The following is a 14,898-nucleotide window of genomic DNA, read 5'->3' on the forward strand; positions in this document are numbered from 1 at the left end:
ACTTGTAAAACAATTAAATGTTGTTACAAGATTTTATTCAAGCTAAACGTTGAAGAAACTTCTTTGATTTCGTGAAGAACTTCGTTACCCTTTTGTGACATCTTGGTGATTATTTTTCACCTTAGAGTAACTAGGGGTTTTTAAAATTTCAATGATAAAAAAGGACGTAATATGTGATCGTTCGTCGATTGGTGCTCATGAATAACGTGCAAATGGGGTACAATCCTTCGCTTTACCTTTCACATGTTACGTAAATAAAATAGAAGATACAAAATAGCTGAAAAATACAAGTTTACAATTCATGTAGAGTTAAATTGTTCTTTGTCTTGGGTATAAAATCCCAACTATAGAATAAGAGAACCCAAAACCAAATACTACTAATTTGAAACAAATTTCCTTGTTAGTTGAAAAAAACGTAATCCGAGAGCAAAAGCTAAAAAAGAAAAATCCTAATTTAAAAAATAAAATAAAAAAAGATGAAATTCTTGTCTATGATCCAAAAAGAATTATAAATTATTTCTAAATAAAAAAATTTGGCTTTCCTCACAGCCCGGCAACTGATGTTGTTTTACACCCACAAAATGGTTATATATTATTTTTTTCTTCTTTTACACAAAAAAAAAAGTAAAAAAATGGACAATCTAAATCCTTCAACGTTTCCACAGCCGACCTTGTTGCTTTTGTTCTTGCATTTTCCTGCACAGAAATTCCAATCTCAGTTTTCATGTACCAAACGAGATAAAAAAATAAAATAATAATAATAAAAAAAAATAAAAACCAAATGAAATCATAGCACAGAAATGGCTTTACTTTCTATGTTCTTTGGACCGTCGAATGAACTCTTCGGGAATATCACGGCCTTCATAAGAAGCCAAAACTTGTCTGATATCCGCCGGAGGATTACGGGCAACAACTGCGTATCAAACGATAAAACCGAACCCATCAGAAAAAACTTCCTAAAAATTGCGGATCGGTCTGTTTTCAAAATCGAAACATATACACTTACACTCGAGGAACGGAATGAAGTCAAGAAGAGCCGTGTCGTCCAATTCGAGCTTGAATGGCTTTATTACGGCACCGTTCTCAGGTTGAAGGCTATTTTCTCTCGCATGAGCACTCAGGTAGATGACTTTTGCAGGATCTCTGTTTAGCTTTGCGAGGTCCTAGGATACAAACTAATTATATCAACCCCGTTTTTTTATAAATAAAAATATAAAATAGCCATATAAAAACAAACTAATTAGCAAACTAGCCAAACTTTTTAACTTTTTAGCAAAATACCCAGAGTTTGACAGTCAATAAATTTTTTGAAACGGAATTAAGTGTAATTTATTGACAGGGGTAAAAAAATTTAAAAATTTATTGACACCGCTAATTACAAATTTATTACTTTCAATTGGCTATTTGGCTAGAAGACCCTTTTTAGTTTTTTTTTATACAAAAGGTTTGTATTTTTTAAATTGAATTCAAGTTATCAACCTACCCTGTAATGTTGACCGTTCTGATACCTCGTCGCTGCCTTTCCGAGCCTATAACGCACACAATTCTTGGTGTCTAATCTCTCCATCACAGGATCTACATACTGCTCTCACCAAGAAGCAGACAAATATGAGTAATTAAAAGAAAGATAAATGAGTGATTTGGGACTTTACAGGAACTACTAAAACGCGATAAAGAAGAAAAAAAAAATCAACAAATTACCATATTTGAATAGTCGGAATACACGATAATTTCATAGTATTGAGCTAGGTTCTCCAGAAAAGCATCGACCCCGGGTCTTTTTATGGTCTGCCATCCTTTTTCTCTCTGTGTTTGAAAAGAACAAAAAATCCAAAAGTATACATTATTTGTCGTATTGAGCGAGCGAGCATGCAAACAAAACTCCCATCTGACTTTTTTTTTTTTTTTAAACACGATATAAAAACAAAGGCTAATAGTTTTTGGATCTAAACGGAAATGTCGTAATCGAATTTGAAGAGTTCTTGCGACTATGATACAAACTGATATTCATGGATTAATTGAAATATAAACGAAACGAAATACAATGGTCGATATCGGGCTTTCGAGAGGTTTGTGCTCTCCATCAGATGAGAATTTCTTCCTACCTTTAACTCCTCATACCAATTCTAAGCTTAAATAACATAGTATTATATATTTAACCCCTATATCCTCAATATCTAGTTCCTAACATACTAGGAGATTATGATGCCACGAGTACATTTTTCAGAGAGCCTTACCGTCCAATAAGAGTACAATAGAGTCTCTTGTAGATCCAGAACTAGAGTAAATACATGTTTCTCCATGGGATGCAAATCCGGAAGAAGCTTCTCTGCATATGGCTCGGTATAATCCTACAATGAAAAAAATTAGTGACGGTTATTGAATAAAATTACACAAACACAAATGACATAAAAAAAAATATGAAGTGAAGACCAAAGGTGAAAGGAGTGGATGCGCACCCGAACTTGTTCTTCAATCAATTTCCTTGTGTCTAAGTAAAGTTCAGTCGCTTTAGCAGGCACTGAATATCATATATGAATTAAATCAAAACAGTTGTCAGTCAAAAAGGAAGGGAAATTATATAAATATGAGTAAGTAAAACGGGCAATATGTAAATTCAAACATAAAAATCTCCATTTCACCTGTCATAGCGGACGAGTAAAGCAAGCTTTTAACTCTCTGCGAAAAGAGATTATGAAAAATGTTAACTCTTAATATTTCCTCATGGACAGCGAAGGTGATACGGCAATGCAATACAATTAAATGAAGAAAAAAAAAGTAAGAAGAATCATGCGAAAAATCCTAAATGATATTCTTAGAGAACCATTAACTGTTATTTGTTATACTTTTTTTCTTCAAAACAATTGTTTTCTGCCACGACAATTGGGTACCGGACAAAATTAAATTAAAAAAAAAACATTATTATTTCACACTTACGTCGAGCATAGGCGCATCATCGGGCACTTTGTAACGAGAGGGCGCGGCTCTGAGATCCCTCGTCTTCTTCTCTACTTCTTCCAAAGGATACGCTGGTACGGGAAACATATTTGCAAAAAAAAAAACAAAACAAATCAAATAACTATTGAAATTTATTTGCCATGTAATCGGAAAAATTATCAACAACAGAGTCTCAAATGCAATAAAAAGCCAATTCTTTTTATCTTTAACTTGCACCATAATTCACAACTTCTTCACAGCCAGCAAAGACCATATTGTAAACCAAATTTATCCACCATTCGCAAAAATATTAACTTGTCACAACTTTCCCTCCATAAAGTCAAAGGAAAAAAAGAATCAAAACTTTCACGAGTCAATATCAAATTCATCACACCGATTTGCCCTCCATAAATGCATATAAGTAAATAAGAAACCCAAGCTTTCACAATTTAAGAGCTAATTCAGCAGCATTTTATCCTCCGTTAGGGGATAGAAAAAGCTCAAACTTTCACCTGAAGACAGAACATTAATCCTAAAAAATAAAATTGAAATTATTGATGAACTACACATTACACAGCTCAAACAGCAAAAGACACCAAAAATATCTAAATCTTTCAAACTGCAATGTGGAATCCAATTCGATCAGCTCAACAACCAGTACTCAAAGATCAAAATTTTACCAATAAATTTAAAATCAGAAACCACATACCGTACGATGCGTATCCGATCCCGGCCAGAGCTCCGGTGAGAACTCCGGCGATCGTGTAGGTCAGAAATCTCCCCGATTTACCCTTCGTAGCATCCTCCGCCGGAGATGGTGGTTGATCGGCGGCCAAGGTCTCGGCGGCGATGAGAGGCTCTTTGGGAGGGTTTGAGGCCAATCCAGAGCTTAGGAATCTCTGACTCCCCTTCGATATTAATGCAATCGCGCGAGAGCGAAGAATTATCGATGACATTGAAACGAAGAATCTGTGTTTTTTTTTTTTTTTTTTTTTTTTTGAGAAATAAGACCCGTTCTGGGGTTGTAGTAGGGTTTTGCAGAGAAGAGGAGAGAGAAATAAATTCACGATGAAAGAAAAATAGAATTTAGGAGTGTTTGGATACGGAGTTTATACTATCCTTTACTAACTGTTTGGCAACCGACTTGCTTTACCTTGTTTGATAAACAAAAAAATGAAAATATATAGCCGAGTTGAATATTTTTATTCTTTATATAAAGAAAAAAACCGAAATGTGTTGTAACTAGCCAAGTTTGTCATTTTTATTAGAGGAATAACCCAAGTTTTATTTTATTAAGTAAATAGCCCATATTTTCGGCTCAGACTATAACGCCCTTGGTAAATTCGCGAATAAATTAATTTAATTAACTTACTTGAGTGATTTAGGTTAATTAATTAACTTATTGATTGAATATTAGTTTAGGTTCTGATTTTTTTGTGAGTAAAGTTAATTTACTAAATGATTGAATTCGGAATTAGGTTTATTAATTGAATGCTTTGAATATCAATTGACGTAAGTTATGATTTTTGTAATTTTTTTGTGAATTTCAAATCCTTCACGAATCAGTTAATTAATTAACCTAACTCACTCCAGTAGGTTAATTAAATTAACTGATTCGCGAATTTACAAAGTGCTTCTCCTCAATCCCCTCCATCGTCGCCGATTTCCTCTCCGCCGCCGATTCCTCTCCCCCGCCGATTTTCTAGTCAATCTGAACCGTCGTCGCCGTCGAGATCCGTACCTTCCCTGCGCCGCCAAGCAGCAGATCGCCTTCCCTTCTTTGTCTTGTTCCTCGGCGCCATGGTCGAGCTGGTTCGTTCCGGTGAGGTCGAGCATCATCATCGCCGGAGCTCGACGGAATCGACGCCGTCTATGGCGGATCTCGCTGTCGACGTTAGGGATCATCAACGAAGATAGACGACGATCGGCGACGACGCGGCGGCGTGAAATGGATCGGCGGCGTGAAGTGGATCGGTGGAGTGAAATGGATGAAGACGAGGACGAGTTTAGGTTTAGGTTTTGGGAAAATTGAGTTTTGCTCTTATATATGAGGGTAATTTAGGTAGTGAAATATTAATTGGGCTATTCACTTAATTTATTCAAATTTGGGCTATTCTCCTAATATTGGTGGGTTGATTGGGCTAATATGCTTACTCTCCCAGAAAAAAAAACAGTTTATAAATATATATATATATTTTTTTTACAAATATTTAGCAAATTAGTCAATTAAAACTAGAAACATTTTTAATTAGCCAACATTTTGTAAATTTTAGATAAATAATCAACGTTTTGTAAGTTTTAAGTAAATAATCAATATTTTGATAGAACATTTTAATTAATTTATGCGTGTAAATATTTGGTCATGACAATTTATCAAAAATTTAATAAAGATTGATTGAATGGTAAATCAAAACTGTAAATAAAGTTATATATATGGACTCTTTTTTTAAGGGACTTATAGATGTAAATATTAAGTATAATATAAATTTTTAAGGGGGTTTATAAATGTAAATATCGAGTAAAACACAAAAGCACTTATAATTTAACATAGCTAAAAAAAAGTGTCTGCTTAATTACCCCGCATAATTAATTAATAATTGAAAGAAAAGAAAAAAAAAACAAAAAAAACAACAACAACAACAACATTGCTAGAAGGCTCTACATAGCTTTAGTTCCACGAGACTTCCCTAAATATCAGCCCAAAAAAATTGGGATTTCCGCCCATAGTAATATCTTTGGGCCCATTGCATACCCAAATTCAGATTATAGCCCAACTTATATAGAGAAATTCCGTAACTACCTCAAAATGTACACGTGATTAATATCACACGTTTGAAATTATTTCTAAAATACCTCATCAGCTAAATATCTATACAAAAATGCCTTTGCGACTATACTTCATACCTAATACATAAAACTAAACTTTGTTTCCTTTTCCTTAATACTATACCTAAACCTATTTCATCGTTGTCATCGGCAAATTTTAAAATAAGAAGTGATTGTTTTAGGCGAAGACGGAGGCTTAATATAAGGGCATAATTTTAAATACATAATTCATTGCTTACCCATGAGTGGGCTTTGGGCCCAAATTATTATGAGCCACCCAATTTCAAACTTTAGCCCGATTTGTATTGGGCTATATAGTGGCCAACACAATCCTGGATCATATTTGGGCCTAGTCAAAGCTACACTATAGGGAACTTTTCATGGGAAATATTAGGAATTGTGTTTTGAACATTTTTACTAATAATTGTAAACTTATATATTTGCAATTGTTGTTAATTATAAACTAGTAATAAGTCTATACTGTATACTTTCATGTCTACAGTTACTAATAAACGTGTAAAAAGATATAGTTGTTACTATTTTGATCCAAATTATCAAAATTGCTATTAGTTGAGACGATTTCCCACTTTTCATTCCCTTTATTGTGTGATTCTTGATCAAAGGAAAATAAAATAAATCAGAAGGCTTAATAGAAACAAAGAAACATTGTTCATTGTTACCCCTTGACCTAAAAGAGAACCTTCTTGAAATCTCCAAACAAAATATCTCCACAACTATATCAAACCTTTAATTTATTACATTCAAAGCTTCTAAAGCGACTAACAACTACTATACATCAACACATAGGGACGGCAGTGGAGGAACGGCATTCATTCATGACACGAAGATATATTGTAACACAATAAACTAATTCATTAAATACTATCAGCCCTAATCCCCAAGTATAAATATGTGCAATGCCACAATTTGTTTGTTGTGTTCATTGCCTTGCTCTTTGCTCTATTCTTAAACTCGGTCTTATATTTATACATAGTGAACCCTTTTTTGTCCTTTACTTTCATTTTCTTCTTTGTCTCTGGAGAGATATAATCCAACATGGCTCTTAAGGGGTTATTGAGTTTTTCATTTACACAAGTATTGGGACCCACTCAAAATGTTGGCATGAGGGAAGGAAGTGAAAAGAGAATGATTGAGGAATCAAAGGAAAAAGCTTCATCAATTGTTTCAATATGCAAAGATCAAGATTTCCCAAGTGGTGGTTTTCAATTGCCACTTCACTATCCAAGGTACAACAAGGCAGATTATGAGAAGATGGAAGAGTGGAGATTGGATATGCTTCTCAAAGAGTATGGGCTAAGTGTTAAAGGCTCTCTTGAAGAAAAGAGGGTTTTTGCTATTGGATTTTTCTTGTGGCCTAATCAACTTTGATTTCTATTTTGTCACCCTCTTTTCCACACTTGATTATCATTGTCCTTTGTCCGATCTAATTAGTTGTGTATGATTATGCAGTTAAGCATGAAGATATGTACTAGAAAATAGATGTAATAAGATAAGCTTGATTGGCTTTGTCTTTAGGGTCTTATGAGTATGTGACGTGCACTAGAAAATAGATGTAATAAGCTAAGTATAATTGGCTTTGTCTTTAGGGTCTTAAGAGTATGTGTCATGTACTAGGAGTATGTGATTATGCTTTTGTTGGTTATTGGTATCTCAAATCTTGTTGTTAATTATATTTAGAATCTTAGTGCATAAAGTTTCATCTGAGATGTGGTATACTAGTTTTTGTTGTTTGGTTTTCTTACTCTTTGTAAGGAAAAAAGAATTATCATATTCATAGCATGAAAATTATACAAGCTAAAATATACATATTTGATTAACTTTGTTATCCCTCAAATAATCATGTTATTTCACTAGATAAATTATTTGTGATTGTATTGCTAACTAAGGTATGGTTTTTAAAGACAACTATCATTTGAGTTGCATGTAATTTGGTTCAATATATTACTACTTTGCTCTTACAATCAAAATTAAGCATTCATTTACTAGTTGTTATCTTGTTATGCCTTTTTTACGACTCAAAACTCAAGAGCCCACATAGTTGATCTATGATAGACCTAGATCGCAAGTCCGCTAAAAGGTGATCGAATCCTCAAATGTGTTCTTCTTGCCTCATCGGAAAATAGTTCTCCATTGTACGTAGGAGAAGATTTGTTGATGGGGACTTGTAACGTATTTTTACGAGTACCCATCATTCTAACACTAAAGATATGAATTTCGCTTTTTGGTTCAACACTCTAAAGCCCACGTAGTTGATCAGTGTAGACCTGGAATCTCGTGTGCACTAAAATGTGATCAAATCCTCGACGTTCCATGAGAGAGAGAGAGAGATAAGTATGTGAAAAAAAAGTTCATATGTGGGCCCGAAAGGCTGGTGCTGAAGGACAGTCTCAAAAAGCGAAGCTCGACTCAGTACTGATTCGTATGGAATTAGCACGACCCGGCGATCAAATTCTTGTCTGATGGTTGGCCCAAAGGTCGAGCCGAAGGGTCCAGAGCCGGGGCGGAGGCTTTGAGCTTTGACTAGGCCTTTGAATTTATGTGGGCCCGGCCCAATGTCTTAGAAGCACTGCTTTTTAGTTCGATTGTCTTCTATTTTTTTTTTCACATAGGAACATAACTCGTGTATGTATATATATATATATATATATATATATATATATATATATATATATATATATATATACATTGAAATGTTGCTGGTTCTATTTTTCTTTCTCTTAGTAATGTTTCATTAGAAAGCAAATATAGTCAAATTTGTGGTGCCTTCTTTCCGAAGTAAAAGAGATTGAAAGAATGTGAAAGAGAATATCCAATATTGTTTTTTTGATAGCAACAAACCCGGAAGGAGAATAAATTTAAGTGGGAAGTTTCAAAAAGATTATTCTGTGTAGAAGCGAGCTTCAACTTTCAGTTTTCCCCACTTATTAAAAGTTAACAAAGAAAAGAAAAACTCATGGAATCTTCTTAGTGTTTTTTTTTTTTTTGGTAAGGTGGAATCTTCTTACTTGGTTAAAGGGAAGTCAAGTAAAAAAAAAAAAACTTTATACGGCAATCCTTGAATTTGTTTAGTAGTTTTTTTTTCGCTATATACAAATTATTGTTCAAAGTTTTCTAAAATAAATTACACGGTTCAACTTTAAACTAAATATAAATGTAGAAACCTTCAAGAACCACCTATATTTAAAAAAAAAAATGGAATAGCCATCTATATAGTATATAGAGAGAGATTGCGTGAACAAAGAGAGTCTTGATTTATATTATTAAAGGCTTCCTCGTAGAACTTTTTGTCAGATAACACCAAATGAATGAATAATCTTTATGCAAATTAGCTTCTAATGATGAGCTACCATTATAAATCAGGCTCATTTTTTTATTTTTTGCGTGACTTGACTATTCCACGTTGCATGGTGGTTTTCTTTCCATTATTTTATATCATTATGGTATTAAAATTTAATATCCAGCTTGATATAGTCCAAAACACTAAATTCATAATTATTATGATCGGAATGACATCTGTAGACAGATATTTTGCATATCATTTTGCCACGAGGAGTCCCTAATTCAATGCACTTGTAGTTGCAATACAAACAAGTCTGAGTTATAAACATTGTCATATAATTGTTGAAAATGAAGCAAAATTGTATGGTTTATCATGGTTCATTCATATCATATATAGGAGTAATCTATTCTCATATTGATAACATGATATATCTATATATAAGCAAAAATATATTACACGTATGAAAACTATAGCATGAACTTGAACTTGCGGTGGTAAATCGGAACGAGGAAAGAGATCAATCACAAAATATATATGTATATATATATATATATATATATATATATATATATATATATATATATATATCCAATGCTGCAATGCACTTGTAGTTGCTATACAAACAAGTCTGAGTTATAAACATTGTCATATAAGTGTTGCAAATGAAGCAAAATTGTGGTTTATTATGGTTCATTCATATCATATATAGGAGTAATCTATTCTCATATTGATAACATGATATATCTATATATAAGCAAAAATATATTACACGTGTATGAAAACTATAGCATGAACTTGAACTCGTGGTGGTAAATAGGAATGAGGAAAGAGATCAATCACATAAAACAACAGAAAATTAAATTCAAAGTAAAATTATGAGAATAAATTTCCAAAATCAAATCAAAGTGTGTGTTTATATATATATATATATATATATATATATATATATATGTCTGTGTGTGTGTGTGTGTTTATATATACACCACAAATCTCTCTCTCGGAACAAAAATAAGAAAAATAAAATTTAAATATAATGTAAGCCACAAATATATATGGGAGCGCCTAATTATGTCGACCATGAGGGTCTTCTATAATCTATAGTATGTGTAATATTATAGATCTCGTATGTGTAAATCCCTCTTACGTTACCCCAAAAAAAAAAAAAAAAAGTAATCTCTTCCTTGGTCCCAAAACCCTCCCTAATCAAATGACACCTCTCAATAGTCAACCTCATATTGGTAACACATGAAGATAACTATTACCTAATATATTTGACACCTAGAAAGTACCCACTAAAATAATAAAGATGAAATCACCAAGGAAACACACGAGATTCCTAAATGGCTCTACGTTGGGCATTAGAACACTATTTAATATAAAAAGAAAAAGACCCTTTTTTTCATATCCATTATTGCATACTTGTCAAGGGTAGTTTGGTAAAACCAACCAACCCCATGATTGACATGTATACACCTTGAAGAACTATATATAGACCTCGAAGCACTTCATATAGCTTCATATTTCAAGCCAAACTCAATTTCACATAAACACTGATCAATAATCAATCCTTCAAAGTTCAAGTCATTAATCTTTTCCAAGCTTCTTCCTTGATATCATACGAAAACAATGGAACAAAGTATGAACCAAAACCTTCATATATTGGCAAATAACTTGACAAACGTTCAGTGTGTGAAAATGATAACCCAGTTGTTGCTCTCACTCTCTGTGTTCTCCTTCATCTTTTCCAAACCATCTCTGATTTCTTTTCTTCACTCTCTCAACTTTTGCCTCTCCACGTTTCCTTATCAATTCTTCACCCACACCATTGACAAAAACTTCATGTTTCTCTTGTGCAATGGCCTCTTGGTCTTCCTTGCAAAATATTCCGGTTTCATCAGACTCTTATCCTTGTCTGGCCACCAAGAAGATCAAGAAAATGATCTCGAGAGCATAAGTACCGTCAATGATGTTTCTCGATCTGGTTGTCAATCCCACGCGTTGCCACGGAACGAAGTTTGTGTTGATAGTGCTATTATCGTTGGCTTGCCTCAAGATGTTGATGTTGAAGATCAAGAAGAAAGAGAAGAAGAAGAAGAAGAAGAGAATGAGAAAGAGTTCTTCGCCGACATTCAAGGAGACACGGAAATTGAAAAGGCGATTGTTATCGAAGATAAAGAGCAAGAGAAAGAAAGCAAAGTCGAGGAGGAAGAAGAAGAAAGTGCACTAGTTCATGTTGAAGAAGATACATATGAAGAAAAAGAAAAATGGGACGAAGAAGATATATATGAAGGAGAAGAAGAAGAGGATATATTAGGAAATGGAAAGCTAAGCACAGAAGAGCTAAACAAAAAGTTTGATGACTTCATTAGAAGAATGAAAGAAGACTTGAGGATTGAAGCACAAAGACACTTGATTATGGTTTAGGTAAAAAACCTCTCAAATGTATTTCTGTGGTTATTAAGGCAGTTACTAGGAATCTATCACTTTTCCTTTAGTGTGTTAATATAAACATATCATCAAGTAATGTAATAGTAGAAACTTTTTTTTTTCTTAAATCGTATATTTCCCTATCGTTTATTGGCTTATTTTAGTGTCAATATATGTAATGTGCTTAATGATAATGATCATGCTTCTGCTTCAAAATCAGAGTTTACAGCCCATTATAGCTTTTTTTGCACATACATGTGATCGATAAATCTTAATTAAATTGTTATCATAACTTAAACCCTTAACATCGTATATTAACGGGATTATATTGCACATACAAAATCCTAAAAAGAACACACACACTTGACACAAGTACGATTTCCATGAAAAATATTGAAAAGCCTGTGAGTGGTGGTGATTGTTGAGACTTGAGACAGAAAACAACAAATGTGATTGATAGGCACAGCAAGTCAAACCAATAAGAGACCACTAATTGATGCTCTACAGAATAGAGTATGTAAACCATAAATTAATAGTACAGCCATTATTGTAGAGGACACGAGATGTCCCACGTGGAAGTAATGCTTAAGATGGAGTTAAAATGTGAAGAAAAAATATACCAAGTCAGTTGGAGGACAAAAAAAAAAAAAAAAAAATACTAAGTCAGGACAAAATGTATTATTACTCAAAATGGTTTGTCTGATATGAAGCTAAAAAGTCTTAGCTCAAAAATGGTGATCTACAGCTGTATTGACTCTAAGCTCTTCTCTTCTTTAGGGATGAAAGAACAACCAGAATAATGAGACTTGACACAGATGAATCATAAATTAGCAATTTTTTGGATATGGTGTGTTGAAAATAGGATTACATTCATAAGCCTTGTTTTCAGAAAAACTTATCATCCTCTATGGAAAGTGTATATGCAAATTAAACTTGCGAGCAATCATTTAAAAAAGAAACAGCCTCTCTCCAGATAAATAATCATATAAAACTCAAATTTTACCATATAACCAATTTTTGATAAATTTTAAATAAATAATTACGAAATTTTATTAACAAAGTTAAAAAAACATTAATAATTGTAAATATTCGTTAATAATTATAAATAACCATAATATTCTAAAAACATAAATAAAATGTTAAAAATGTTCAAATAATAACACATCATTTTAATGATTATTTATTTAAATTGGGGGAAATGGTGGCAAAAATACTCAATATTTAGACAAAACATTACTTAAATACTCATTCTTTTTTTTTATCTTGGGCAAAAATACTCAAAGTTTCAAATTTCGTTACACGTAAATACTTTAATTACCGTTAAAATTTATGTTTGAAGTTAACGGTCCAACTAGTAACGGACCTACTATAACGTAACATGTGGTATTTTTGCCAAAGAAAAAAAACTTTTAGTATATAAGGAGTATTTTGACCAAACATTGGGTATTATTACCACCATTTCTCCTTTAAATTTTACAAAAAATTGACTATTTAGCAAATCTCTAAATTTTGATGGCTTTAATTACTCAATTAATCGAAAAAAAAATGGGAAGTTACTTTGCTGGCCAATTATTTGGGATTTACTCATCTTGAACAAGAAATTAATTTCATGTTTCAGAAATCCTTGAAGACTAATATACACTTCTAATTAAATAATTAAAACACATAAATAACCACATCCACACAGTGTGGGGAGCAGAGGATCAGAAATGAATTGAAAGTAGACGTGTCATGGCTTCACTTCATAAGCAAACAAAATATATTTACTTCCACTCTTAAAAATATTGTTTTTATAACTTTTTAAATCACCTTCTTTTGGCATATGACAACAAAAATCAAACCGACATAAATCAATGATTTCGGTGAAACTTATGCAATTTTAATTGCCACTTGGAAGTTGCTTTGATCCAAAGTGGTATAAATGTATGAACCTCGGTGATTTAATTTCAATAACCAATTGGTTTTAGTTCTTTCTGACAGGAAAATAAATCAGTATCTAGGAAAAATAATTAAATATTCCAACGTGACACAGCTAAAATTTGATTTCGCTACAGAAACTGAAAGCGACTACACTCACTTACTCATATTTCTACAGTGTCTCAAGCAGAAAGAGACTCATGTAGTTAAAAATTACAAGCTTTAACTCACTTATTCTTAAATTAGATTAAGATCACGAAAGAGAAGTTTTCCTTTATTAACATTAATAATGTGGGTCATTCTCAAAAGGAAAAATCGATGTCATTATTAATTAGACATGTTTGATTCTCTTGACTCTATAGCACAACAATGAAGAAAATAGCAGTACCTATATATCTCTCTCTATAGCTGTATACTAGTACTATATCCACAAAACCCAAATGAGTTGGTGAGAAAATGCACATCACAGTTTCAGTGACACCAACCATGAATGTCAATAGTGGAAGAAAATAAGGGCATAAGTAATGAAGATTCAACCACAAACTCAAAAAAAAAAAAAAACAAACAAAGAGCCTAGCACAAGGGTGTCACGTGACACAATGTATCGTGACACGTGTCAATCACCGGCTAACGGGCTCACCTTTGAGCATTTGATTGAGCTCGTCATGATTGAATAGTTCTTGGGTAGACCCATCAGAATGATAAGGAAAGAAACTAGGACGGTTCATTATTTTATCTAGCTAGTTATATAGCTCAAATAATGCACATCTTTGCAGGCAATCAATAATGCAAGTGGGGTCTTAGAGAATTGAATAGTTAGCCGTTAGGGAATGACCGAACCAAAGATATTTGGATTTACAAAGTGTAATAAGAGAATGGAATAATTCATGTACGGATAAGAATGAGCAAAGTTAATGAAACACTTCAGCTTTCAATAATTTGCTTGGGACCCAAGGAAAGATATTAGATATTTCATGGCTTTTTGGAAGCTCTTCGGACGTTATATAGTAATAATAATTCATCTGATACGAACAAGATCTAGGACCCTCTCGATAACGATTCGAGAGAGTGAGAATTCGTCAAACCATGATCTATCGAATATAGCTTCAACAAACAAAGAAAATTATTGTTTGAAGATATTTACCTGCCAAAATGTATTACTTAACCTTGAAAATGATGAGTCCTAAGATTTGCATTATTGAGTCATTTGTGTGGTAGTACACATCTCAATAGTTTGAAATAGCCATTTCAAGTAAGCTAAGGACTACTTTAGCTTGCGTATAAATCAAAGTAGCTTAACCAATAACGTGTTCGAAAATTATAGGGCGAGGTTTAGTTTTTAATATTATAAGATTTCCTTTTCGCTCAATTAGTAAGCGTCGTATAGTGAAGCGAAAAATCTATTGTCAACCTATCTCCAATAATTTCGGTGACCATCTATGTATGGTTAAAAAATAAACTGGTCAATCGAGACACTTCTTACTTGCTTT

The 14,898-nt window shown here is 32.9% G+C and overlaps 2 protein-coding genes and 1 long non-coding RNA gene across 3 annotated transcripts; 2 read left to right on the forward strand and 1 right to left on the reverse strand.

The window, feature by feature from the left end:
- Nucleotides 1–462: 462 nt before the first annotated feature.
- Nucleotides 463–4,010, reverse strand: TIM50 (Haloacid dehalogenase-like hydrolase (HAD) superfamily protein). Its single transcript, XM_089613937.1, has 10 exons — nt 3,647–4,010; nt 2,938–3,029; nt 2,643–2,679; nt 2,460–2,521; nt 2,238–2,351; nt 1,702–1,806; nt 1,484–1,582; nt 1,007–1,163; nt 811–913; nt 463–696 (listed from the first exon to the last, which is right to left on the reverse strand). The coding sequence occupies exons 1-10, from the start codon at nt 3,891–3,893 to the stop codon at nt 651–653; spliced, it is 1,062 nt and encodes a 353-aa protein (XP_089470063.1). The 5' UTR covers nt 3,894–4,010; the 3' UTR covers nt 463–650.
- Nucleotides 4,011–7,009: 2,999 nt separating this feature from the next.
- On the forward strand, nt 7,010–7,421 carry LOC149398741 (uncharacterized). Its single transcript, XR_016297203.1, has 2 exons — nt 7,010–7,070; nt 7,234–7,421. It is a non-coding gene; the product is annotated as an uncharacterized LOC149398741 (long non-coding RNA).
- Nucleotides 7,422–10,599: 3,178 nt separating this feature from the next.
- On the forward strand, nt 10,600–11,712 carry LOC149398742 (uncharacterized). The gene has a single exon (XM_089615540.1). The coding sequence runs from the start codon at nt 10,691–10,693 to the stop codon at nt 11,486–11,488; it is 798 nt and encodes a 265-aa protein (XP_089471666.1). The 5' UTR covers nt 10,600–10,690; the 3' UTR covers nt 11,489–11,712.
- Nucleotides 11,713–14,898: the final 3,186 nt, after the last annotated feature.

The sequence above is a fragment of the Urtica dioica genome, chromosome 5 (assembly GCF_054948205.1).
Source record: "Urtica dioica subsp. dioica isolate 48M chromosome 5, U.dioica_male_clone48M_v1_H2, whole genome shotgun sequence".
Classification (NCBI taxonomy): Eukaryota; Viridiplantae; Streptophyta; class Magnoliopsida; order Rosales; family Urticaceae; genus Urtica; species Urtica dioica.

Excerpts from the sequence above, each read along its gene's own strand:
- TIM50 (XM_089613937.1), bottom strand. The coding sequence starts at position 3,893 with ATGTCATCGATAATTCTTCGCTCTCGCGCGATTGCATTAATATCGAAG. Across the intron at positions 3,030-3,646 it reads GATCGGATACGCATCGTACG|CGTATCCTTTGGAAGAAGTA; the intron begins GTATGTGGTTTC and ends TTCCCGTACCAG. Across the intron at positions 2,352-2,459 it reads TGATTGAAGAACAAGTTCGG|GATTATACCGAGCCATATGC; the intron begins GTGCGCATCCAC and ends TTTTCATTGTAG.
- LOC149398742 (XM_089615540.1), top strand. The coding sequence starts at position 10,691 with ATGGAACAAAGTATGAACCAAAACCTTCATATATTGGCAAATAACTTG.